The 26,686-nt window shown below is 51.5% G+C and overlaps 1 protein-coding gene and 1 long non-coding RNA gene across 4 annotated transcripts; one reads left to right on the forward strand and one right to left on the reverse strand.

The window, feature by feature from the left end:
* Positions 1 to 86: 86 nt before the first annotated feature.
* Positions 87 to 15,588, reverse strand: EPHA1 (EPH receptor A1). Of its 2 annotated transcripts, none has more exons than XM_025291735.2 (18): positions 15,412 to 15,588; positions 14,339 to 14,406; positions 9,406 to 9,687; positions 8,035 to 8,440; positions 7,642 to 7,797; positions 6,975 to 7,319; positions 6,720 to 6,847; positions 6,323 to 6,473; positions 5,777 to 5,873; positions 5,498 to 5,565; positions 4,581 to 4,706; positions 3,529 to 3,714; positions 3,299 to 3,360; positions 2,968 to 3,174; positions 2,648 to 2,797; positions 2,196 to 2,389; positions 505 to 660; positions 87 to 421 (listed from the first exon to the last, which is right to left on the reverse strand). In XM_025291735.2, the coding sequence occupies exons 1-18, from the start codon at positions 15,497 to 15,499 to the stop codon at positions 343 to 345; spliced, it is 2,949 nt and encodes a 982-aa protein (XP_025147520.2). In that variant the 5' UTR covers positions 15,500 to 15,588; the 3' UTR covers positions 87 to 342. The 2 variants fall into 2 exon arrangements, with proteins under 2 accessions (XP_025147520.2, XP_025147519.2); XM_025291734.2 differs by having other exon boundaries at positions 6,720 to 6,850.
* A 37-nt stretch (positions 15,589 to 15,625) lies between these two features.
* LOC112586630 lies at positions 15,626 to 23,013 on the forward strand. Of its 2 annotated transcripts, XR_006552996.1 has the most exons (4): positions 15,626 to 16,006; positions 16,978 to 17,106; positions 21,149 to 21,281; positions 22,620 to 23,013. It is a non-coding gene; the product is annotated as an uncharacterized LOC112586630 (long non-coding RNA). The 2 variants fall into 2 exon arrangements; XR_003111089.2 differs by lacking the exon at positions 22,620 to 23,013 and having other exon boundaries at positions 15,639 to 16,006; positions 21,149 to 21,412.
* The last annotated feature ends 3,673 nt before the right edge of the window (positions 23,014 to 26,686 follow it).

Below are 26,686 nucleotides of genomic sequence, written 5' to 3' on the forward strand. Positions count from 1 at the left end.
CAGGTGGATTCTTTACCACTGAGCCACCTGGGAAGCCCCAGATGGAGGAGGCAGAGGGATTAAAAAAACACACACACACAAAAACCTGGGGTGAAGTTTCTGTTTATTTACAAAAATATATATGTATATGTATATAATATATATTAAGCCCTCCCCCAACTCCCACAATTCACTTTTGTACTTCTACCCAACCTCCCTTTTTAAAACAAAGAGACTTCAGAGAGCTTCAGAGGCAGTTCCTCGGGAAGCAAGCAGGAGCAGCACCAACATCCTGTGTCTGGCAGGTCAAGGGACCTGGGGCCCATCCTTGCTCCCTGAAGACAGAGTCGGGGAGGGGAAGGCTCAGTCCTTGAAGCCCTGAATACTGTAAAGAATGCGCTTCTGGTGGCCCGGGAGCGTGATCCCCATCTGCACCAGGTCCCTGTGGGCAAGGAGAGGGGCTGGGTGAGTGCCAGGGCTCGATCCCCAGCAGCCCTGCCCTGCCCAGGCCCCCAGGGTCCTCACTCGGCCGTCAGGTCCAGCACGCACTCCATGGTGTCCAGCCCGGCGGAGCGGAAGTGCAGGATGTAGCGCTTCATTCGGATGGACTCCAGCCACTCGGCCACGCTTCGGTAGGGGATCCCATCGGAGCCGCTCAAGCTGGGCAGGCGAAGGGTCACCCTGTGGGGCATCAGGGGGACCCCTTAGTCTCACGCGATGGGAGATGCAGGGCTTTTCTGAAACTGGGGCTCAGCCTCCGGTGCCTGTGCTGCCGGTGCAAGCCAGGCGTCTGACGCAGGACTTTGTGGGTTAGCCCGGCCATTGTCTCTGAACCCATTTCCTGGCCTGTTGCCTGGCAACAGCCACAGGGCAGGCTGACAGTCATGCGGCACTGACAGACCTGGGGACAAGAGGCAGTTTTGGAGGTCCAGACAAGGGACCACCGGCCTGCGGGCAATGCAGTGGCCAGCTCTGGGCAACTGATGGGGGCCTGTTAAGACGCGAGGATCAAGTATCCTGGTTGAGAGGAAGCAGGAGGAAGAGAACAGAGGCCCCGGAAGGTGGATGTGGCCTCGCCTTTTCTCAGGGTGGCCCCCGGGAGTTCTGGGAGCAGCCCCCAGCTTGCCACCTCCAACCTTGGCTGTTATTCTTGCACTCTGACCCCCACAATACAATGAGTGTTCCTGTTCTGAAGCCAGCCGGGGCCAAAAACCATTAGCAAAGTAAATCTGCTGGGGGAAAAATATCCAACATTCCAGAAAGATTAGCACATGCGGTCTCCAGTGCACGAGGGAGTTGTGCTCCAAAAAGATAGTTTCAAAAGTTGGAACTGGGAGCACGTTTTCTCCCAGAAACAAGGTTATATATGGCGGTCTGATACAGAGGCCAGCACACCAGAGTTGCTTTACCCGATAAAGCATTTGAAGCCGTGCCCGTCTCTCCCAACTCACCCCCTCAACCAGTCGATTCTCTGTATTCTGGCACTGTTTTCAGTGAAATGCATTTCTGACCATGTCCCTCCCATGGACAGTTAAAAAAAAAAATTGGTCAGGATCAAGTCCAAACTTCTCTGCACCCTGCATTATTTGCAACTGGCACACCGTCAGCTCCCCAACCCTTGCTGTCTGCATGACCTGGGAGCCTTCCCAGACCCCACAAGGTTGCCTCTCTCAGTCAGGACACGCATCCCCCCGCTGGCTCTTGTTGGTTTCTCTGTCTTCCCTTCCCCATTCTCAGGGACCAAGGCCCCTGGAGCAGGTAGCAGGTTGGCAGCCCCTAGTATATACTCTCTATCTCAGTGTGCTTGCTTCCTGTGCTGTCCTTAGTCGCTCAGTCATGTCCGACTCTGCAACCCTGTGGACTGTAGCCCACCAGGCTCCTCTGTCCATGGGGATTCTCCAGGCAAGAATACTGGAGTGGGTTGCCATGCCCTCCTCCATGGGATACCCCCAACCCAGGGATCAAACCCAGGTCTCCTGCATTGGCAGGCAGATTCTTTGCCACCTGAGCCACCAGGGAAACCTCCATCAAACCAGAGCTATCATGGCTGAGACACAGCACCTCCTCCATCAGAGCAGACTCTTCTCAAAAGTGCAGACTGGAATCCTGCCTCTATGCCTGACTCTTGGGGAGTTCCACGGGCCCGGCGCTTGGTGCGTGTGGCCGCTGCCGGTTTCCATTCTCCCAGACCTGCCCTCCCCGCCCAGCTTGGTTACCTGGGATCAAAGTTGGCAATGGTTCGCAGGGAGTGGGGGTTGGCATGCAGATGTTCCAGCTGTGCCTTCAGGCGGTGGAAGGTGGGCCGGCGGGCACGGTCGTAGGCCCAGCAGTTCTTCATGAGTTCATAGAGGGGGGCAGGGCAGTCCACGGGCGGGGGCAGCCGGTACCCATCCTCAATGCTCTTCATTACCTACAGCGAGGAGGAGGGCAGGAAGCTAGCCTGACAGCCCAGGAGGAATACCTCTGTGCACACAAGATCATTGCCACGGAGCCTCTGAACCTTCTGACCAGGGTGGGCATGGTCAAGACAACAGGGCATGAGGTGAAGGGGACCAGAGAGGACAGGAATGCAGATAAAGGGTCAGAAAGAAGAAATCAGGGTATTTGCAGGAAAGGGCCGTGGAGGATTTGGGGAGGGGACGGGAGGTGTGAGAAACACCAGGCTCACCTCCTGATTGCTCATGTCCCCATAGGGCTTGTCCCCGAAGCTGAGCACCTCCCACATCACGATCCCAAAGCTCCACACATCGCTGGCCGTGGTGAAGATCCGGTGGGCGATGGCTTCGGGGGCTGTCCAACGGATGGGGATCTTCCCTCCCTAACGGGGCACATGGGGCAGAAAGCTGAGGAGTCTCAGCACCGAAGGGCATGGGAAGCTACCGTGTCCCCATGACCATGCCTCTTGTGTTCTGTATGTACTGACTGCTGTACGTACAGCGTGTAGTTGGGGGTGTGAATGTGTATGTGATAGGCGTATAAGGCTCTAACCTGGGTTTCATAGGTGCCATCAAAGTTGTCCAGGAGGCGGGTCAGGCCAAAGTCAGACACCTTGCAGCACAGGTTCTGACTCACCAAGATGTTCCTGGCGGCCAGGTCCCGGTGGACATAATTGTGGTCACTGAGGTAGTTCATGCCAGATGCTATGCCCTGCAGCATGGCCACCAGCTGCCCAGGCACTAGCTGGTCCTCCCGCTCCTGCAGCAGGGAGTGGGTGAAGTCAGGGGCTGGGCCTGGTCTCCTCTTCCCAGAACCGGGGTCCATGCCCAGGTGGGGCTCTGTGGCCAGTCCCCTTTCCCAGCTGGTCCTGTACCCTCCTCACCCTTAGGAAGGCATCCAAGGCTCCATTCTCCATAAACTCCGTGATGATCATGATGGGTTTTCCTGAGACATAAAGCACACATCACCCCAGCAGCCTCCACCCCTTCTGCACCCAGAACCAGACTTCCTGCCTCTGAGAGCACAGCCTCCCTCCACTTCCCGTGGTCTCAGCCCTCCTCTCCTACCCTCTCCCCCGGCCCCTGCAGCCCTCTTGGACCCCACCCCTCATACTCTTTGTGACCACGCCTTCCAGGTGCAGAATGTGCGGGTGGTTGAACTGGCCCATGATAGTCGCCTCGCGAAGGAAGTTCCACCACTGGCCTTCGGGAGATGTGTCTTTCAAGGTCTTAATAGCCACAATCTTGCCATCCTGGCTGGGGAGTCTCAGGGACCCCTGATACACTTCCCCAAACTCTCCTGGGTGGCAAGAAAACAGGGTCATGGCCGAATACACTGTCAGGCTCCCAAGGGGGACAGGCAGCGACCTCCCCAGTCCTCCAGTTCCCTTTTCTTCTCTGGCCCAGAGGATCAGAAACATGGTGTACCCTCCTCCCCGAGACAGGGCTTGGCTGTACTTCCCAGGCCTGGGGAGCCGGGAGCCTGGAACAGGAGGGCAGCTCTGTAAACTGCTGAGCACTGCATCCCCACCTAGCACAGTTCCGGTGCTCAGGAGACACTGGGCAAGGGGGTACTGTGCGGTGGGGCTGGACTGTGTTCACGAAGGGCAGGCTGGTCAGGGTCAGTGCACAGGTGACCGGGGAGGCTGACCACTGCCGCCTCTCTTCCGCAAGCTCCTCCGGTCACAACTCGGCCAGCTTGGCCACACAATCGGCCAAGACACTGCCGAGCTTTGTTCTCTGTTCAGATCCATTTCCCCTGGTGACCCAAGGGATCAGGGCAGCCCAAGGACACTGGGCCCCCAGTGGGGTGGAATGCAGGAGGCCCCAAATCCCTCCCACATTTGGGAACCCTCTGAGAAGAGCCTGAGCCTGGGCACAGTGACCCTCTCTCTTGACAGAGATGATGTGTCAAATGCTCTTTATCAGAAATTCCACAATCACAGAGACAGATGGTGCAGGAGGTGGGGGCTGCTCCAGGACACCTGATAAGGGGGTTACAATGTGAACACAGTGGTTTCAGGACACAGGGTACAATGGGGAGGAAACTCATCTGGGAGCTCCTGGGCCAGAGGAGAGGCCAGCTGGGCTCCATAGGGAAGGGCCGGAAGGAAGGGGCCTGCTGGCAGCTCTGCACTGCCACGCAGAGGGGACCACAGGGCTCACCTTCCCCTATGACGGTGTCCACGACCAGCCAGGCCGGGTCGAGCTCCTGGGTGAAGTCCAGGGCTCCCTGGGCAGGGTCTTCATACGCCTGGAGGTCGACGTAAGGCTTCAGCCACAGCTTGTCCTCTGCAGGCAGAACAGGGTGGACTCAGCCCAACTCCAGGGGCTCAGGAGTACTGCTTCAGGAGGGCCGGCAGACCCCAGAGTCCTGGCTCTTCTGACCCCTGAGGAGCCCTGTCCTGGCTGAAGTGAAAGACAGTCTCCTCCCTCATCAATGAAGCCTCCATAGCCCAGTCACTCCTCCTGTGTCTGCATGCAAAGCTCGTGTGTCCTCACCTCCCAGGGCCCAGAGCAGCAGGCAGGAAGCCAGACCCGAAACGTGTTCATGGCCTCGAGTGACCCAATCTTCCCGAGGCTCCTTGACCCTAAGTCCTTGCCTCCCTCCTCCCCGCAGCTCACCACCCTGCTCCAGTCACTCACAGCTCATTCACATTCCCAGACAAGCCTGGCTCCTGCCCCGTGACCTGGATGGGCCCCAGACTCCCCTTTCGGTGGGGCACCTAACGAGGTGACCAGCAGGAAGCCCACATGCCTGGAAGGAGCCTTTTCCTCCCTCCCAGCCTCAGCCCACAGACCTGGCCAGGCAGGGCAAGGAAGGCGGCCCAGAGCCTGGACATTTCCATACGGTAGCTCCGACAGCTCACAGGTAATTGCACAGAGCCTCTGGGGGACTATTAGTACGGAGTTAATTAACCAAAGTTAATTAAGGAGCGAAACACCACAGCCCCGGAGACAGGAGAGCCCACTCGTGCCCCCAGAGCTGCGCTAGCAAATCTGGGTCCCTGGGTCCTGTCCTAGGGGCACCTCCCAACATGCATGCGCACACAAACGTGGGCACACAGGTGCTCCCGGCTCACCTCGGTCTCCATCAGCGACGCGATCTCGCTGCCTCTGCTGCCTCTGGTGCCGCCGCCGCTGAGCTCTCCTGTCGGGGTGGGGACCAGGGTCTTCAGGGGCCCAGGACCACCTCAGGGGCCCAAATGCTCTTCAGCTGAGCTCTCCTCAGAAACAACGGGGGGTACTCAGGAGTTCTGGGACTAGTGGGTGGGAAGGCTGTTGGGACTGCATTCTGGAGCTTCTGCCTGGGCATGGGGGACCCAGGGCGGGGAGGGGGGTTGAGGGCACAGGAGAAACACCTGGAACGGAAGACCAGCATCCCGAGCAGCAGAGCTACACCCAGCAGCAGCCCAAAGATGATGGCCACGATCTCGCCTCCAGTCAGGACCCTGGAAACTGCAGGCACATGGGGTGAAGAAGTCTGGGGGTGCTTAGGGACCCCAGGGATGATGGAGGCTAAAGGGGCACATGCAGGGGGGTATGCGTCCCCCAACCAGGGAGATGGGTACAGGTGTGGATGAGAAAGCCTGTGGGAAGGGCCCCATCCAGGGACCATCAGCTTGGGCTGCCAGCCAGTGGACCCTGACCTGAGAGGTTAGGAGACTGGACCAGATGCTGGCTGGCAGTATATGGCATTAGGATGTATGTCTGAGAAGGAGGTGCAGTGTGAGTCTGTATGGAGCTGTCCACCCAGGAAGCTTCTGTGTGTGCGTGTGTGTGTGTGTGCGTGTGTGCGTGTATGTGTATACAGGAAGGAGGTCACTAACCAGAACAGGGTCTGAGAAGCCTCAGGGGGATGACAGGTGCGTGTGTGTCTGGGACAGAACACAGAGTAACCCACTGACCTGGTGGGCTGGTCCGAAACTCGTGGTCAGCGGAGAAGGGGCCAGGTCCCAGAGGGGTCACCATGCGGACTCTGACGATGTACGTGGTGTCGGGCTGCAGTTCCGTCAGCAGGACCCTGGGCTCTAGAACCATTTGGTACCGCTCTTCGTCCTGTGGATGGGGGGGCTCATGTTATCTGGGCCGTGCCACACCAGACCTGGTGGAGGAGATGGGCAGTCCTGGGAACATGTGGGAGGGGAGGCTGGGGAATGGTCAGGGCAGGGCTCTTGATGGGGTTCTGTCCTGAGACAGCCACACAGGTCACTGTGGGCCGTCCTCTCCCATCCTGCACCCCAGGCTAGGAAATGTCGGGTGTGTCCAGGCACAGACACTGGAGATGTTTAGTCGCGTTCTCACCTGGTTCAGCACGTGCAACTCGTAGCTGAGGTTCCCCCCGGGGCTGCGGGACCGGGACCCCGCCCAGGTCAGCTCCAGCTGCCGTGGTGCCTTCTTCACCAGTCTCAGGGACAAGCCTGACAGGGACTCTGCTTCAGAGGGAGGAAATCACTTAAGTAGCTTCTGCTGGCTTCTCACCCATCAACTTGTCCCCGTGGTCCTATGCTCCCCCACCCCCCATCTTCTCCAGGCCTTGCTGGCCCCCAAGCCCCTCACCTGCAGACCCCATGTTGATGCTGAGTGAGGCGCTGGCGGGCTTGGAGGCACCCAACCCCGACACTCCATTCTGGGCTTCCACATTGAAGGTGTAGTTGGCGTGGGGATCGAGGCCATCCACACGCACGGAGGATGCAGTCAGCCTGCTAGGGCCTGCAGAGAAGCTCACACCTGCCCCGCAGGGCTGGCAGGGCCCCCCGTCCAGCGCTGCTCCCTGACACTGAGAACACTCCACATTGTATGTGACATCTTCACGTTCCCCCAGGTCTGCTGGGGGTTCCCAGCGCAGGGAGAGCTGAGTCCCTGAAACGGAGAAGCTCAGATTTCGGGGGATTGAGGGGGGACCTGTGGGAAAAGACAGGCTATCAGTAGGGGCCAGCGTTGCTCTCTCCCCAAGCTGCTGGCTCCCAGCCTCCTCCCAACACCCTGATTCTCGAAGTCCTCCAAAGGTCCTGCCAAGAGATTTGATTCCTAGTGAGGAAAAGGTAGCTTAACTGCATCTCTGTGCTCTTCTAGGAGAGCAGGGGTGCGGGCTGAGGGCATTAAGTGGCTGGCACCCTGGATGGTCCCCAGTATCTTATAGGCTCTGGAAAGTTCTGACTCCAACACAGGCTCAGCCACAGTCCTGTACCCCTTCACAGACCACCAGGCCCTGGCCCCGACTCACGTGTGCACGCAGCATGGGGGCCCTCCCCAGGAGCTCGGTAATGCCCACTCTCGCAGGCACACTCCGTGGCCCCTTCAGCCTCGGCTGTGCTATGTTGGGGGCACTTGAGACACTGGGGTGCGTCCACATCACTCCGATAGGAGCCGCTCGGGCAGGCTGGAGAGAGAATGCCACAGAGCCAAGATTGTCCAGCATTTTACAGGCAGAATCATATCCCTCCCTCCAATCCTTTGTGCTAGAAACACCCCGGCACGTGTCTCCCTAGGGCCTTTGGACACCCAGTGTAAAAGTCAACTGAAATGGAGCGTCGGCTTCCCTCCAGCCCTTGGCACCCGGGAGTCCCTCCCACAAGGGGCCCCTGCAGGTTCTCCCCACATCCTCAAGTCTTCTTACCAAGGCATTCCTCAACATCGCTGCTGCCCTCCTCATACCCAGGCTCACAGTGGCACCGCCCCACCGGTACCAACCACTCGCCATCGGGGCTGCAGTGCATGCGGGGTGCACCTGAGGAGCCAGGGCTGATGTGCGCATGGGGCAGGCAGGTCCCTGCCACTTCGGCCAACCCCCCAGGTCCAGGGAGAGTGTCGGGGAATTGGGCCAAGCCATGCACAGTCTCAGGGCAGCGCTGGTAGAAGACCCGGACGGACACCAGGGCCACGCAGGCACCCGGGTTGTGGAAAGCGAGGTAGAGGCCTCGGCGGGTCAGGTGGCCCAAGGAGCAGCGTTCCACGTTCATCTTCACGGCTCTGGATGCAAGGTCTCGGATGGTGAAGCTCTGGTCGGCGGCCACCGTGGTTACCTGGGAAGGAGGTAGGGGATGAGGGAACAAGGCAAAGTCTTGCTTCATTCCCACATCACAGAAGCGACTGCTTGCTTGACACTTCACAATTTATACAGCCATCGGCGGAGGGCTGATTATGTGGCAGCTACTGAACCAAGCATTTTTATATGCATTAATCCTGCAAGGTGGAATGGTTCACCTCCCCATGTGACAGATGAAGAAATTAAGGCCAAGAGAAGTAGAAGAAAGCTGGATAAAATCACCCAGCTACCACCTGGTGGGGCTGGGATGGGAACACAGGCTTTAGGACGCTACAGCTCTGCTACTTCCCACTATTCACAGGTGTTCCCAACCTCAGTGGCAATGAGGTGATCAGTTATAAAGTGTGTCATCGTTCATTTATTACTAATAACCAACTTTACAACAGCTGCTCTTTGGGGAAAAAATGAGAGTACATCCTGTAACAATATGCTCACTTTTCTTTCGCATTCCAGTATGCTTTCTTGGGTAGGAAAGAAAGGGAAAAGATTAGAGAGTGGCCTGCAGAGAACTGTCTTCTTACACAACTCTAGGTATACTCATGAGTGTGTCACACACAGCTGTGGTGAGCACTGATGTAAAAAGTCCAAATACCTCTCTCCTGCCCCCACCATGCCACGCTCTTATTTCAATGGATGCTCATAAAGGCCTCTAAAATAGATGAGGCTGGCACTCATTAATAATAATAAAATATTTTTATCACCACTTCAAGACAAGGAAAAGCTCAGAGAGGTTAAGTGACACTCCCTGTATCGAGACACAGCTGAAAAGGTACTCGAATCCAGCCCTTCTGATTTCTAGTCCCATATTCTTTTTGTTATTCCACACCTACACCCTCTTCCTGTTTTTGCCACCTTCTCTGTCTCTGAGCAGAGCAGGGTCATGGAAGGGAGCGGGGCAAGGATGAGCATCAGGGCTAAAACGGCCACGAGGGGCAGGAGCACCTTCTGGAATAGGGGCCGCCGGAGCTGAATGCCTACGTCCTGGTCACTCTCCATGTACAGGAGGTTGAAGGTCTCCTTGCAGCCCAAAGGCCCTGCTTCCCCGGGGAAACTCTTGCAGTCCCGCACGGTAAACTGCAACTCCACGTGGACACGAGAGGCCTCCTCTCCCCGGTAGATCCAATTGGTGCGAAGCCAGTGGTCAGTGTCTCTGCCTTCTTGCATAGGGCAGTCCTGGTACATGTACAGGGGTGTCCCATTCAGTATCTGCTGCACCTCACTCCACTGTGAGGGAAAAATCAGAGTCAGCCTCCAAGTCATCATCACCAACTCCCCAGATACTCACTTTCTAGAGTGGAGGCGAGGAAGCTGGTGTCAGAGCTCCACAGGTTCACACTTCTTGTTCTGCTTTCTCTCAACCCCCAAGCACCCGGATAGTAAGGTAACTGCTTAAGACTGGGGACTTATTTGGATATAGCATAAGCAAGACAACAGGCTTCCCAGGTAGTGCTAGTGGTAAAGAACTCGCCTGCCAATGCAGGAGATGCAAGAGATGCAGGTTCGATTCCTGGGTCGGGAAGATCTCCTGGAGGAGGGCATGACAACCACTCCAGTATTCTTGCTTGGAAAATCCCATGGACAGAAGAGCCTGGTGGACTATGGTCCAAAGGGTTGAAAAGAGTCAGACATGACTGAAGGGGCTTAGCACGTGTGCAAGACAACACCTCCTTAACAATCCTGGCCAGCCAGTCCTGGACCCTTCAGTGAGCCCACTCCAACTCTAAGAGTATGAGTACCATTTTCACCTATTTCATCAGCAAAGCTGTCAGATACCCCAAAGGCAGATTTTGGTAGCAAAAGCTCATTCACAGAATCTTTCTGCCTATTTGTTCAGAGGAGGGGAGACTACGTATGATGTGAAGGCTCCTGACTTTTGGAGGGCAAGAGCAAGCATAGAACTCTTCTATATGAGGGAATCTCACCCTCTCCAATGTTCCTTCCAGTTAAGGCCACTATCAAAATCAACAATGGAAAGAGCTGGTTGGACTCCTAGACATCATCCAGTTCACCTTCCTTCACTCTTTCAACGTTAAAAAAAATGTTAAATATTAGTAATAATAATGATGGCCAGCACTAATAGAGTGCTTATCATGGGCCAGTCACTATTCTACGCATTTTGGATGAAGAAGCTGAGTAACAGTTAGGTGAAAGGAAGAGGAGGAGCTGGGAGGTGCACTCAGGGATTCTAGGCTCCAGAGTTTATGCTCTTAATCATCATGTTTCTATGTGCTTATTACAAAAAGCCAAAGAGTAAAAACCTACATAAAATAAAAAGTGAAATTCTTCTTGTGCATCCACCCATTCTTAACAACTTGGAATAAAGCTTCCCAGATAATTTTCAGAGCTTCTAGAGAAACACTTGAATGTTTTCTCACGTGCATGGTTTTCATGTAAGTTTTTTTGAACATATACATCTCATTTTATAACCCACTTTTTGCTTTTAACAAATAGTCTTTGAAAGATGTCCACAACAGTGTATGCTGCTGCTGCTGCTAAGTCGCTTCAGTCGTGTCCAACTCTGTGCGACCCCATAGACGGCAGCCCACCAGGCTCCCCGGTCCCTGGGATTCTCCAGGCAGGAACACTGGAGTGGGTTGCCATTTCCTTCTCCAATGCATGAAAGTGAAAAGTGAAAGTGAAGTCACTCAGTTGTGCTGACTCTTAGCGACCCCATGGACTGCAGCCTATCAGGCTCCTCCACCCATGGGATTTTCCAGGCAAGAGTACTGGAGTGGGTTGCCATTGCCCTCTCTGACAACAGTGTATAGATCTACCTAATTTGTTTCAGCAATTCATAATAGTATCTCATTGTACGGATGCACCATAATTTATATAATTATTTACCTATTTTTGGATATTTAGGTAACTTCTAGCTTTTTAAAAAAAATGTTTAAGTAAATATGTTTAGATTTATATGATTTCTGTAGAGCTACTATATCAAAGGGCAAGTACATTATAAATTCTATAAGAACATATTGCCAAATTGTCCTTCACAGAGGCTTTATCAACTTACACGTCCACAGTGCAGGAGGTACATTTTCTCAAAACTTCATTAACACTGAACATTAATGAGCTTTTTACTTTTGGCCAATCTTATGGACAAAACAGCTTCTGGCCATTTTAATTTACCTTTCTTTGGGGAGGAGGTTGTGGCATTTTTCTTTTGTTCTCTGTCTATGGGTATTTTTATGCAGTTATGTTTTTATAACTTTGACCAATATTCTACTGTCATCTTTTGAATTCTTTCAGTATCCATTTGGATACTTTTTTTTTTTTTGCATTACAGATATTATTCATTTGTTTGAAATACATATTTCATATATTTTCTCCATCATACCATTTAATTTTGCTAATGATATCTTTTAAAATTTTTGCATAATGATATTTTTTCTTCTTTCCTTTTTCTGTGTTATGTAAATATTTTGCTTGGGAAGCTCTCCCATCCCAAATTATAAAGATCTTCTATATTTCTCCTAACATTCTTATAGGTTTGGTTTTTAGGTTTAGATTTAAGCTTCCTAGAATTAATTTTTTTGTGTATAGTGGGCTTCCCAGGTAGGGCTAGTGGTAAAGAACCCACCTGCCAATGCAGGAGATGCAGGAGATGTGGGTTCGATCCCTGGGTTGGGAAGATCCCCTGGAGAAAGGAATGGCAACCCACTCCAATATTCTTGCCTGGAAAATTCTATGGACAGAGGAGCCTGGCAGGTTACAGTCCATGGGGCAGCAAAGAGTCGGGCACTGAGTGAGCACATAGTGTGAAGATGTAACTTTACTTTCTTCCTTTAAAAAAGAAATTATGGACACTGAATTGTCAATTTATCAACTAGGCTATACCTTGCACATTGATTTGCAATTCCAATGTTATCACAGACTAAAATCTCAAGTATGCAGGTTTGTTTGGGGACTTTCTATTCTGTTGCGTTGACCTGAATATTCTTGTGCAATACCAAGTGTTTTAATTATAACTGATGTATAGTATGTTCTGATATCTGGTAGGACAAGTTTCCTATTTCATTATTATTCTTTTTCAAAAGAATTCTCAGCCTTTCTTAGGTATATTCTCTGCTAGATGAATTTTTAAGAAGCACTCAAATTCTATAAAATATTTCAGTGATATTTTGGCTGCAACCCCCTTATTGTATAAAGAAGAGACTGAGGCCCATGGCAAGCTCACTTTCCCGAGGGTTTTAATCGCTGCTTGCAGTGTTGGAAAAGGCGAGCAAAACCGCCATGAACTTAAAAATTCGGGGTGGTGTGGGGCAGGCTCAGAAGTATACGTTGCTGTGAGGCACCTATTTTTGTATCAGGGTAGGGGGTTCAAAGATAGAACAAGGGGTGTCCCGGCTACAGCGATGGAAGGCAGCGAGGGCCTGTTCTTAGGGATCTGTGATGGGGAAGCCAGAGTGGAAGGCTTAGGGTGGAGGTCAGGTGGAAAGGTGGTGGGGTGGTTAACACACAGCTCATTAGCCAGACTGCCAGGGCTGCAGCTGGAGCCAGGAGAAGCAGATGTTCCCAGCTGTAACTCGCTTCCCCTGGTTCCAGCAGTGACAGATGTGGGAGAAGCAGCTGCCCGGGATCCACAGCAAGGATCCTTTCACTTATCACTCTGGTTGCTGGCTGCTACACAGGTCTGTTCTGGGGAGGCTGAATCTGAATGTGTGTGTGTGTTTTGAAAAGACGGGGAGGGATGGAAGGGACGCAGCAGACAGTGGAAATGTGCCTGCTGCTGTCTTCTTGCCTTCATAGTACAAAGCTGTTTAGCCTGAGCTGCAAAAGGGGCCTTGCTTCCACTCCAGCCCAGTTAGGGGAGACATTTGGGTGGGGAGTAGCAGGGGTAGCCCGTGGGAGCCTGTGGACGGACCTGCAGCCCTCACTGTGGAGCGATGAGCTGGTTTATGAGATGCGGCACCTATTAGAACTGGCCAACTCCAGGATTTTCCGAGCAGCCCCTCCTGTAGGATACCTTATGATTTAGTCTATTAATTCTAATTACAGGCCACTCCACAGGAGAGCCCAGAGTGCAGCCAGGACCCTGCAACCCAGAGGGAAGGAAACCAAGTAACCCCAGAACCAGAAATGGAGGCTGGATTCCTACTGCCGTATGAAAGAAGAGGGGACACCCAGAGAACAGAGTCCAGGTTCAGAGGGAAGAGGCCTGAGGCCAGAGTCCCGGAGGCTGTGGCACCTGCGGAGACTCCTGTGGTCCCAGGCCCAGGTCTGCTGAGTGGCAGCTCGGCTCTGGAACTCACAGGATCCTCCACCTGCTCACTTGTCTTCCAACAAGGAAGGGGCTTAGAATGCATGGTGTGCCTGGGCTGGGGAGAACGGAAGCGCCAAGGGCTCTCTAATGGGGCAGCTTTTAACTTTGGGAGAGTCAAAGATGCTTTGAAGAAGGTGATGAAAACTCTGGCTCTCCTTTTCCAGAAAAAAAAAAAAAAAAGTCCACATACAGCTACCTAACTCTGCATACTCTTTGATGGGGGCCCCTGACCCCCTGAAACCTATCTGTGCAACTCCACTGGGATGGATGGACCCCAGATTGAAAACACTCTTCTGTGTTTGGGTCTCAGACCCCAACCATCCCAGGGATGGTCCATTCTCTTCCTAGGGGCTGTCACTCTCATCTTCCTCCAAGTCCTCACAAGTATTGAGCCCTTCCTTGCTGGGGCAGGGAGAGGAGGAGCCAGGCATTGAAGCTTTCCCCATGGGGTGAAGCCTGACCCCCCCAGTCCCATTCAGGAGGCTCTGACTCACCTCCCCTCCCCTCACCCTCCCGGAGGAGACACTTCCAGTTTTTCCAGCTCTTTTCTCTGCTCCTCCACCCACCTCACCATTCAGCCTTGAGCCACCCCAGATGCCCCCTGACACTCACCCCATCCTCTGGGGGATCCAGGAGCCAGCCCAGCTCTTCCTGTGCCATGCTAGTATCCATTAGAGTGACTGAAGGTGGAGAGAAAGGGGGCTGTCATCTCTGGGGGAGGCCCCACACGTGCAACTCACATTCCTCCTCCTGGGCCCGTAGCCCTGAGGCTTCAGCATCCTGTACCCTCACAGCTGTGAGTTCCTGAGATTTAGGGGATGAAAACCTCCCCGGAAGGAGGATTGAAGAAGAGCTCCAGGGCTTAGTCTGTCTTCCTCCCGAGTGTGAAGGGAGAAAGGCAGAATGGGGCAAGGGTTGGAGGGCTGAACCTTCGGCCAAAGTCAACGGCAGGAAGAGCAGTCCCAGAGAGGCTGGGCAGCCTCTCACTCGGTAGGGACCATCAGGTGTAGAAATGGAGGGGCGGGTGGACAAGAGAGGAGCTTGGCTGCTGGGCGTCGTTGAGTGGGTAGGATGTGGACAGGGGACTCTGGAGGGGCATCCTGGGTGGGGAGGCTGCCTTCCCCGGCAAAGGGCCTGGCCTGCCCGTCATTGAGGTGGTGGAGTGGGGTATAGGCACAGCCAAGAGTCCGGGAAGCGGGGAGAGCAGGATCACAGAGCATGCAAGTGTCCACAGGAAGGGCTTGACCTCTGCAGCCAGGAGTCCCTGCACCTAACCCACCCCCAGCTGCAGGTCCCTCTGTCCCCAGGCTTAACATGGCATAAGGGCACTACCACCTCCGATTTCTGAAGGTTCAGATCTCTGGGTTTGGAGCCTGAGGCTGGGACTGCTTGGGAATGGAGAGTCCCCAAGATTGCTGGGGTGGGAGGCTGCTTCCAGCAGAAACTCACTCTCCACCCCAACCCCACCCAGGAGCAAACTGCTGGCCAGCAGGGAAAGGGGTGAGTGACCTGGGAAAGCAGCTGTTTGGGGTTAAAGGCCAAAGACTGGCCTGGCCAGACGATCGCCTGGCAGCCGGGCAAAACAAGAGCGCTGGAGAGGGGCTGCGAGGAGAGGGCCTCTCTGGAATGCCGGCTCCCAGAGGAGGAGGGGGTGGGGCGGGGCGGGGAGGGGCGGGGGTCGGTACCTTCCTCGGCGCGCGCCCCCGGGGGCAGCGGGGCGCAGAGCAGCAGCAGCAGCAGCAGCCCGAGTCCCAGGGTCCAGCGCCGCTCCATGGCGCTGGGCCGGGACCTGGGACCGCGGCCCGGATGGCGGGGCCAGGTCGCGAGAACTGGGCTAGCCGGGCCGGCCGGGCGGGGGCGGGGAGGGGGGGGCGGGGCCAGCGCCCGGGGCGGAGTCCCGGCCTCACCTGGATCACCTTCTTAAAGGGACAGGAGGGCAGGAAGGAAACTTGTAAAACAGGCCATAAACTTCAAAAAAACCGGAGGCGCCTTGACCGGAACGAGACTGCGGGCGCCGCCTAGTGGGTGGGATTGGGAATCGACTTGGCTCCGTGCTCCTTTGGACCCTAAACCCATCCCTGTCTCCAACCGGCCTTTGGCCTAACTACACCCTGGTGTCCCCTCCCTTCTCCCTTTCTTCAGGGCCCAGCGCTGTAATAGACACCGGCAGGGGGAAAGCAGGGTAAAGAGACACGTCTTGATGTTCCCGTCGGGGAGGCTTAGGTGACCATCTTGCAAGGCGAGGTTGGTTGGAAGCAAGTCCGGGCGGGGGCTCGGTAGGTGAGTCTTGAGGGAGGAGACTTGGGTGAGCTGGGTTTTCTGGGTGGCAGAGATTGGGCAAGGCATGAGCGATGGCCCGAGGGCAGGGAGCCTCAAGGTGCCTCTGGGAGTGGTAAGGGACCAGTCTGACTGCTGGGTTCAGGACTCTCGTCCTGGGAACCAGGCGGAAAAGGCAGGTGTGGGCCCAGGCAGGGAAGGTCTTAGTAAACGCGTGGAGTTTGCACGTTGCCGCCCACTTTACAGAGCGATGGGAGAAACTGGTGAGGGCTTCTGAACGCAAGTGGTAACAGGAGCTACCGGTGTAGACCCACGGCCCTCTCCCCTGTCAGAGACTTTGTTGTTTTAGTTGCTCAGTCATGTCCCACTCTTTGCGACCCCACGGACTGTAGTTCGCCAGGCTCCTCTGTCCCTGGGATTTCCCAGGCAAGAATACTTGAGCGGGTTGTCATTTCCTTCTCCAGGGGATCTTCCCCACCCAGGGATCAAACCCTCATCTCCTGCATTGGCAGGCAAATTCTTTACCACTGAGCCACCTGGTGTTGGAGAGTGCCTCCCAGTATATTCAATACATGTTTCTTCAATTTCCACTCTGCTTGCGAGCAAGCTCTGAAAGCTTCAAAAAAGAATCCTTGTTCTAAACAAACTATTGTCTGAGGAGTGTTTGCAGGGGCTGGGGCATAAAGCAAGAGCAGAGATGGCTAAAGTGACAGACAGGAGGCACACATTAGGGCTGACAGTGGCTCCAAAGGGAGTGATCACCCACTGAGGACCGGTGGTCAGTCCATGCCTGGACCTCTCCTTCCTGCAGCCCTCTCTGGCTCCATCTCATCTGGCTGACTCATTCATAGTTTTTCTATCATTTGAATTGTTGCATGTTTTGGTCACCGTGGGGGGAAGGGAGGTGGTGCATTTTAGGTGCTTATTTTGTTTCAAAAAACTAATCCTTCTCATGTGTCTTTTTTTACATACAGATAAGGACAGGAGGAAAATGGCTCATAATTTCCTGGCCCAGGCTAGCCTCATTGGCATAAATAAATAAATGGAATCCAAGTACATTGGTTGGAAAATTCACATGGAACAGAAAAGAAACCAAACGGAAAGTAGGATCCTCTCTCTTCCCACCCTCCAGTTCCTGACCCCAGAGTTACCCACCATCCATTGTTTCTTGTTTGCCTAAGATGTTTTCTCTATGGTTTTGTTGTTGTCGTTCAGTCACTAAGTTGAATCCGTATCCGACTCTTTGCGACTGCGGCGTGCCAGGCTCCTCTGTCCTCCACTATCTCCCGGAGTTTGCTCAAATTCAGGTCTTTCCCCTGTGGACACACCATCATATACCTCTCTCTAGTCTCCTTCTGCCCCCACGGCAGCCCTATCCCTCAACCCAGCACATACACATGCTTTTAGAATAAATATACAGAGGGAGCCATAGGATACATAGGCTCTGCACCAGAGGCCTCTTTCTAAAGTAAAGGACTTTGGGAAGGAGGGGGAGGCTCCTGCAGGCTCCAAAAGCTCAGAGCTTTGTGATTTCAGCGGGGAGGAATGGGCGAAGGGTGCACAGCCAACAGAGGGGGGAAATGGAGCAAACTTTGGACAATCGTGCTAGGAAATAAGCCAGACTGTGGTGAGGTCATGCATGTGCTCCGTGGTGTGGTTCATTAAAGTTACAAGACCCTTGGGACTCAAGGGGGGTGGGGTGGGGGCTGCCCATGCAGGGAGAGGTGGAGTCCAGAGGAACCTGGCTTTTGTGGTTAGGCTGTCTCTCTGTCCTGAGTCTGGAAGTATTGAAGAGGGGGAAGGAAAGCCCACGTCCAGCTGCATTCAGGATGAACCCCAACTTCACAGTTCCTCATTCCCTTTGTTGTGGGAGGAGGCACGCCTTCAGTTTTGGCCTCTGTCCTTAACTAACAGTGCAGCTTTTTGGAGTTATTTCCACTCTCTGGACCTTAGTTTTCTTAGACCCAGATGATCTCTGAGACCATTTCCAGGAAAGACGATGGGATATAGAGTCAGAAGATGAAGGCCAGCTCGTTCAGTCTTGTGTGTCTCTGTTTCCTTAGCTACAAAATGCGATTAACCATGCCCACCTCCTAGAGTGGGTGTGATGATCCCAAGGGGAGAAAGTACTTTGCTAACTGGAAGGTACTGAGCAAACATTACTGGGCTCGGAGAATGACAGAGGCCAGGACTTTCCTGACCTTCTCTTACCGGCCTCCCAGGTTACTCCCAGAGTGGAACAACCACAATGACTAAGACATCAATTTTTCTTTTCTTTTAAAAGCAACCTTATTGTGGATGCTTTGCATAAATTACACCCAACCCGAGAGTACAGGTCAATGGGTTCTGACAAATGCATATACCCTGGTGAGCACTGGCTCAGTCAAGTTACAGAGCACTTTCTTCACCTGAAAACATCCGTGCCCTTTGCAGTCAGTCCCACCTCTGGCTCCAGGCTTTCTCTTTTGCCTGATTTGAAATTTCACATAGTCTCCAGAGTCTGGTTTTCTCCCTTCATTGTGACATGCATGTTATGTGCATCAGCAGTATGCTTCCCTGTATGGGTACCCTATGATGTCAGCTAACAATGCAACGTGCAGACCGAACAGTGTCCCCTCCTCTGTTCTCCTGGGAGTTGTAGGCCTTTTAGAGATTAGGCCTTCCCAGAGGGATTCCTGTCCCTTCTTTCAGGTGAAGGGAACCCAAGTTGTCTGGCTCTGTTCTCATCCTGCAATCAGGAAGGGAAGTCTGCATGTCCCTACAGCCTTGGACTTGTGTGCCCTGGCTTCTGTCTTACAGCCCAACCTTAACCCCATCCTGTTGAAGTTGTTCCCTGCATACCAGCTCATCTGGCTCCTTGGGGACATTGGCATTAGGTGAGATCCACCCAGCCTGGGTCAAGGCTTTGGACATCCATAATGTTCTGGAAAACATGCAGTTTAACCACGAGGGGAACCCAGTAAGCTGCCAGCGACCACTGTGACAGCATCAGTACAAATTGGTTTATCAGATTAGGATCAGGTCCCTAGCAGGGGCCAGCGCGGATAGGACCAAAGCAGCTTTTGTTTTGGCTGCATGGGGCTGGCCTGCGCTTGTCGGCAGCCGGATCCGCAGACTGTGTGGGCAGTAGGAAAGGGAACAAACAGCCCTCTCTTCGGGCAGATTCTGCGCATCTTTGATCACCAGGCTAGTTCGGCCCTTCCCTTTGCTTGTGTCTGGGCTCTTCCCCATCTGTTCTCTGATCCTGCTCTACCATCAGGCAACAGGGGCAGGATAATCATCATTACCATTTATTACAGCACCTACGCATGCTGCCAGGGCATTTCACATACATTATTTCATTTACTTCTCACACCAACCCTTTGAGGAAGGTATTATTAGTTCCATTTTATAGATGCAAAAACCCGAGGCGCTGAGATTTAAGTTCCTTGTTTAAAATTACTCAGTTGCAGCGCTAGGATTTGAACCTAGGTCTGCCTGACTCTGGGGCCCGTGGCCTCTACTCAGGGTTTCCAGAAGCAAAGAAAGTAGGGGACCCCTAAATTGTTTTACTTTCCTCCATCCTCCACTCCACCCCTGAGAACACCACAGATTAGGTCTGCTTGCTGCCAGCTTCATACAGTAGAACCATCTGATATGTATTCTTTGGTGTCTGAGTTCTTTCATTTCCTCTGCTGATTGTGAGATTTCTTTATGTGGTTGTGTGCTGGTTCATCCCTCTTGCTGTGTGGTATTCATGTATCAAGAACGTCTTATTTTTGAAGACCTCTTGACTTGTGGTTAAAGTACTACACTTGAATACTGGGCGACTCCCAATGTTTATCCGGCTTGTCTGGGTGTCTCCGAGAGAGGCTTAATCTGCCCAGAAGGTACTTCCGCTTACGAAGGAGAAGTTTTTCTAGCCTCATGGCTCCTAATTGATTAAATACATGCAGAGGTGGTCTGTGAGCAATACCACTGACCCAGTCACCCCCTCTGCCTCCTACCCACCCCCGGCCCCTCCCTTCTTCCTTGTCACATTGCCAAGAGGAAAACACCTGATGTTGTTTAAGGAGCTGCAGCTCTTTGTACCAGAAGTAGGACTGTTTCGCGATAAAGGCAGTTTGAAGTTTCCTCTGAGATGCCAGGAGCACAGCCGTCTACTAGAAAGTTCTAACATTGTCGTGTCCTAGTCCTGTGCTGTGCTGCTCAGGCCCTTCAGTCATGTCCAACTCTTTCTGACCTTGTGGTCTGTAGCCCGCCAGGCTCCTCTGTCCATGGGATTCTCCAGACAAGAATACTGGAGTGGGTTGCCATGCCCTCCTCCAGGGGATCTTCCAGGGATCAAACCCCGGTCTCCTGTGTCTCCTGCATTGGCAGGCTGATTCTTTACCACGGAGCCACCAGGGAAACCCTTATAATCGTGTGATCTTGGGCAAATCATCTAGCTTTCCTGAGCCTCAACTTCCTCATCTACAAAATGGAAGAAATGGTGATCATGATGTTGGTTCTAAACAGCTACCCCATGGTAAATGAGAGTATAAATATGATATAGGACACAAAAGGTTATTCCTGGCACCATGTAACTTAAGGGCACTTCCTTTCCATTTTTGTGTCCTCCTATACAGGGTTCTTGGTGGCTCAGTGGTAAAGAATCCACCTGCCAATGCAGGAGATACAGGTTTGATCCCTGGGTTGGGAAGATCCCCTGGTTTAGAAATGGCAACCCGCTCTAGTATTCTTGCCTAGGAAACTCCGTGGGTAGAGAAGCCTGGCGGGCTACAGTCCATGGGGTCGCAAAAGAGTTGGACATGACTTAGTGACTAAAACAACAACAAAAAATACAGGGTTATTTGCAAGACAGACTTGGGAGAATCAAAGGATAAGTCTGCTGGAAGATGGAAGAGCCTGAGTAGTGTCAGTCCCTGGATTAATAAGGATGGTTGGCTGAAGCTCAGATCTCAAGAAGAGGCAAGAGAAGAATAAAGACCTGGGAGAAATTGCTCTTGAGCCCTTTAGACTGTGAGGTGCTATGGGAATAAATACCACTCTAACACTTTCAGGCTATGTCGCAATTCTCCCTGCACTTAGAAAAAAAAAAAAAAATCCTATCTCTCTTTGCAATGTTAACAAACTTCAAAGCATTCTGTTTGTTTTGGAGGAAAGAAGGTGGTGCAGAAGCTGTGAGCCTCCATCGCATTACAGCAAGGGCCACAGAGGAGCGCAAACTTGAAGAATGGATAGTAGCAGCCACCAAGAAGGAAGTTGGATTGTTTCTGGTGCTGATGGGAGAGACAAAGTGGGTGAAATGGGAATTCTCATGGGGTTATACATTCCATGCAAGTGCATACTTAGGTACAAGCTTGACCACGCCTTCCTCATTCCCATTCTTAGCTGATCTCACTCCAAAGTAAAAATAAAAGCAATTCGCAATCATCCTATTATTTCCTTTGGCTTCTGGAGCACTGACAGGAACTTGTGGAGGGGTCAGTCATACGAAGGGGCCCCGACTCAGAATTCCTTGTATACTCATAAGCACGTGTGTCTCATGAGAAATGGTGCTGCTTCTACCTTACCTTGTTGGCTTGGCTGCCTGAGAAACTGGTGTTGCTGACCTCAGAAGTTAATACTCTGCGTGAATGCTTGGGCAGGTAGGAGGGAGGGAGCGAAGGAAGAGAACAAATGAGTCTCAGTGAACTGGGACATGTCAGAAATTTAATAAGAACAAGTCGAGACAAGTGTTAAACCAGAATCCCCTGAGAGAAGAGAGATAGGGTTGGTCCTTGTCAAAAAATGTCTGCAGGTTAGGCCGCGGGAAGGGAAGAGAACGAGGTAAACTGTGTAGCTAGTAGGAAGGAGAAGGTCAAAAGAAATCGTCAGATTTGGTTAACAGAGTTGATTTGCAAAGCTTCCAATTTTACTTTTAGCCTAGGCTGGGAGTTCTGGGGAACTAACCTCCAGAGAGGGCTGGAGATAGTCAAAAGCTTTTCATTTATTGATCCTGTGGCCTGGAGGCAATACTTATTGTTGTCTTATAAAAGAAGTATTTGATAAGTATGGGGCCTGTTAATTGAACGCAAATTTGATTCCTTTTAAATTTTGCTTTGATGAAGTTCTTAATAGAGGGATTCTAATAGGACGATCTATAACATCTTCTAACAAGTTCTAGTTATGAAGTTACTGTTAGAAATGTATGCACACAGAAGCACACATGTTTGAACGGTACAGTTACCAACCTCCTCTGTTATAAAAAGTTAATGCACACTTCTCCAAATACATCGCCGAGTTTGGACGGTACCCAGACCCCAGGCCATAAAATATGAGCGCCACCTGGTGAGGAAAGTGGGTAACTGCCTCTGTATCTTCAAGTATGCGATCAACAGATAATTACTGTTTATAAAATCTTAGAACGTCCTGGGAATACTCATCAACATGACATGAAAGTGACAGTGATATTTTTAAAAGTTCTAATTATTATGATAATGATAATGGGTAGGCTTTAGGCTAGAAAGTAGCTTTCTTAGCTTGTCCGAATCATCCCGGTAATGATGGCCTCCGAGAGGAGGGAAGGTAAGACCCAGCCGGGAAAGAAAGGGAGGGGCTCGCAGTGGTGTGATGAGAGGCTTGTCTTTTTCAGGCTTCAGTTCAGGACACACAAAAGAGCAGAAACCAAATTGTCTAGGCGGTGCTGGCTGGGCAGAAGGAAAGACCATTATTTGCAAGTGTCTGTTGATAAAAGCTGGGGAGAGAGGCTTCCCCATGCTTTTACCTTCTTACTGCGAAGCTGCCGTCTCTGGACCGAGTCTCTGAAGCAAGACTGAGGACCTACGAAGCCAAAGTGTCAGCATGGTTTCTTTTCCTTTTCTTTCTTTCTGCCACTCCTCCCTCCGTCCCTTCTTTCTTTCTTTTCAAATAATTCTCGGAAAGTGCTATTTGTGAGACCAAAGTTAAGAGCTATGCTCATTATCCTGGGTGCTTAAATTAAAAAATTCCTGTATGTTTTTGACAGGCACTGAGGGTTACTGGAAGGGATGTTTAGATTCAGACTATGGGATGTTTAGTTAGTAGACTTTAGGTCCAGAAATAAAAGACGCTTGCTCCTTGGAAGAAAAGTTATGACCAACGTAGACAGCATGTTAAAAAGCAGAGAGGTTACTTTGCCAACAAAGCTCTGTCTACTCAAAGCTATGGTTTTTCCAGTGGTCATGTATGGATGTGAGAGTTCGACTATAAGGAGAGCTGAGCGCCGAAGAATTGATGCTTTTGAACTGTGGTGTTGGAGGAGACTCTTGAGAGTCCCTTGGGCTGCGAGGAGATCCAACCACTCAATCCAAAAGGAAATTAGTTCTGAGTGTTCATTGGAGGGACTGATGTTGAAGCTGAAACTCCAATACTTTGGCCACCTGATGTGGAGAGCTGACTCATTTGAAAAGACCTTGATGCTGGGAGATATTGAAAGTGGGAGGAGAAGGGGACAACAGAGGATGAGATGGTTGGGTGACATCACTGACTCGATGCACATGAGTTTGAGTAAACTGTGGGAGTTGGTGATGGACAGGGAGGCCTGGCGTCCTGCAGTCCTTGGGGTTGCAAGGAGTCGAACATGACTGAGCAACTTAACTGAACTGAGGTCCAGATTGACCTAGAGTAGAATTTTGGCATTCTGCCTTCCAGGTGTAAGGCAAGGAGGGGTGTGTGTGCATTTTCTTTAACCTCTCTAAGACTCAGTTTCCTTACACGCATATGGCTCCTTTACTTTCTAGGAGAACTTCTCTGTGTGTTTTTTTATTTTTTCGGGTGGTATCCCCAAGTGGCTCCCTTAAGCCCTAAGTTGGAGACAGAAGCAAACAGTCATAGAATACAGGATGTTGATATTGACAGGAATAATATGGGGAAAGGGTGGCCTTTGCATTGGGCCTGGCAGTGTGACTTCAATAGGCCACTTTGTTCATTCAGTCAATAACAATTTATGGAGTTCCTATAACAAGCAAGACATCGTTTTAGGTGCTGAGGATACGCCTGTAAATAAGGAAACAGAAACAACCAACTCTGCCCTGCCCTCACTGAGCTCACATTCTCAGGGGAGAAGCCATGTTGTGCACATATAAGGAACTATATACTTTTTTTAGATAGTAGGAAACTCTGGGAGAAAAATTAAAACAGGGTAAGGGGATAGGTGTTATACCAGAAAGTCTTGATTTCATATTGATAAGTGAGTTTGGGACAGAGAACTGAAGAAAGGGAGGGAATGTACCAGACAGATCCAGATGGGAAGGAAAGGCAACGCACACAAAATAGTGTTGCTGCAAACGGCATCATTTAGCTTTTTCACGGCTGAATAATACTCCACTGTGTCTATGTGCCACGGTTTCTTAATCCATTCCTCTGTTGATGGACATTTAGGTTGTATCTGTGTCTTGGCTGTTGTGAATAGTGCTGCTATGGACATGTGTGTGTGCTAAGTCACTTCCGTCGTGTCCAACTCTTTGTGACCCTATGGACTGTAGCCCTCCAGGCTTCTCTGTCCATAGAATTCTCTAGGCAAGAATACTGGAGTGGTTTGCCATCCCCTCTTCCAGGGGATCTCCCAGCCCAGGGACTGAACTCACATCTCTTACATCTCCTTTATTGGTAGGTGGGTGCTTTACCACTAGCGCCATCTGGGAAGCCCACTATGAACACAGGGCTGCATGTATCTTTGTTTTTTGTTTTGTTTTTTTTTAAGGTAGGCAAGATTTCTTTTCTTTTTTATTTATTTGGCCGTGTCAGGTCTTAGTTGCGGCATGTGGCAATGACCGTAGTTGTGGTAAGTGGGATCTAGCTCCGTGACCAGGAATCAAGCCCGGTCCCCCTGCGCTGGGAGCACAGAGTCTTAGCCACTGGACCACCAGGGAAGTCGTGCGTATATATTTTTGGATTATAGTTTTTTCTGGGTATATGCCTAGGAGTGGGATTGCTGGATCATACAGTGCTGTGCTAAGTCACTTCCATTGTGTCCGACTCTTTGCGACCCTATGGACTGTAGCCCACCAGGCTCCTCTGTCCACAGAATTCTCTAGGCAAGAATACTGGAGTGGGTTGCCATGCCCTTCTCCAGGGCACGAACCAGGGATCGAACCTGCATCTCTTAAGTCTCCTGCATTGGCAGGCGGGTTCTTTACCACTAGCGCCACCTGGGAAGCCCGGATCATATGGTAGCTCTGTTTTTAGTTTTTAAAGAAACCTTCATACTGTTCTCCATAATTGTTGTAGCAATTTGCATTCTCACCATCAGTATGGGAGGGTTCCCTTTAAGGGAGATAAACATTGTGGCTCACCTCTTCAAGGAGTCACTCTGGGCAGTGTGCAGAGAATAGATAGGGGTGTGGTTCAGGAGGAGGGCCAAAGGCAGAATCAGGGTCCAGTTAGGAGGCTTGGTCTTAGTTCTAGGAAGAGGTGGGAGGGCTTGAGGCAGGGTGTTGATGGGTGGTGCGGGTGCTGGGGAGAGTCAGGTGTGTAGCAAGGGTGTTTCAGGTCCAGGCAGGCAGCAGCTGGGTAAGTGTACAGTATGGGAAAATGGTATTCTGTCCAGGAAATGGCCTGTGATGTGTTGTGATGGGCTGGGCTGGGATGAGGAGGGAGAAACGGGAGACAAGCTGAGGAAGGCAGGATGGTGTTGGCTTGGTGAACAGCTTATAGAGTTTGAACTTTCTTCTCTGTATAAAATGGAGGCAGCAAAGTTCTGTACATAAGAGCCACATGATCAGACAGGGTTTTGAGCTCTGGTGGCTAATGGAGATAAGACTACAGAGGGAGCAAAGAATTAGAGACAATAGTCCTGGGAAGAATAAGGTTCAGACTTAGGCAGTGAGTAGAAAGGATATATGAGTGATGTTTCACAAGTGGAACAACAGCAAAGTGAGGGAAGTTAACCACATGATATACAGTTGGCCCTTGGACAACACGGGGGTTAGGTGGCACCAACCCACCGTGCACTCAAAAAGTCCAAATATAACTTCAGATTGGATCTGCATACCTGCAATTCTGCACCCGAGAATTCAACCAACCTCAGATGGTGTAGTACTGTGAAAGTGAAAGTTGCTCAGTAGTGTCCGACTCTTTGCAACTGTAATACATATTCATTGTAAAAAAGAAATCAACATGTAAGTGCATCTAGGCAGTTCAAACTCAGATTAAGGGTCAACTGTATAATCATTGATAGGGGCATATTTTTGATTAAAAAAAAACATATCTCAGTGTGGAAGTAGGTGTGCTAGAATGAATGCCTGCTCTTCTCCTCCTTCTGCCCCCCATCCGGGTTAAATGCTTTAGAGATAATGGTGATAAATCAGTGTGATATTGTAATTTAATAAGAAATATACATTTGGTCTTTGTCCCTGCTTCTGGCAAGCTTCTAGAACTCTTGGAATTTCTTAAGAAGAGGGTGATTTAAATGTCTTTTGTTATGTTGATGAGGCAATTGGTGAAAAGCCCCTAGGGTAGTCTCATGGTGGGGTAGGGGGTGGTTACCAGGAGAACCCATCTAGTGATCAGAAGGTTGGAATTTACAGTCCCACCCCAGTCTCTGGGGAGAAGGGAGGGGCTGGTCATTGGATCAGTCATTGATAGCCCACAATTTAATCAATCAGTAGTTAGTCAGTTTAGTTACTCAGTCCTGTCTGACTCTTTTTGACCCTATGGACTGCAGCATGCCAATCCTCCCTA

This window comes from Bubalus bubalis, chromosome 8 (assembly GCF_019923935.1).
Source record: "Bubalus bubalis isolate 160015118507 breed Murrah chromosome 8, NDDB_SH_1, whole genome shotgun sequence".
Taxonomy (NCBI): Eukaryota; Metazoa; Chordata; class Mammalia; order Artiodactyla; family Bovidae; genus Bubalus; species Bubalus bubalis.

Coding starts and splice junctions, on each gene's coding strand:
- EPHA1 (XM_025291734.2), bottom strand. CDS start 15,499: ATGGAGCGGCGCTGGACCCTGGGACTCGGGCTGCTGCTGCTGCTGCTG. Junction 8,441..9,405: donor GGCGGCCCCTATTCCAGAAG/GTGCTCCTGCCC, acceptor CCTCCTTCCCAG/GTAACCACGGTGGCCGCCGA. Junction 6,474..6,719: donor AGTTGCACGTGCTGAACCAG/GTGAGAACGCGA, acceptor CCCCATCCACAG/GACGAAGAGCGGTACCAAAT.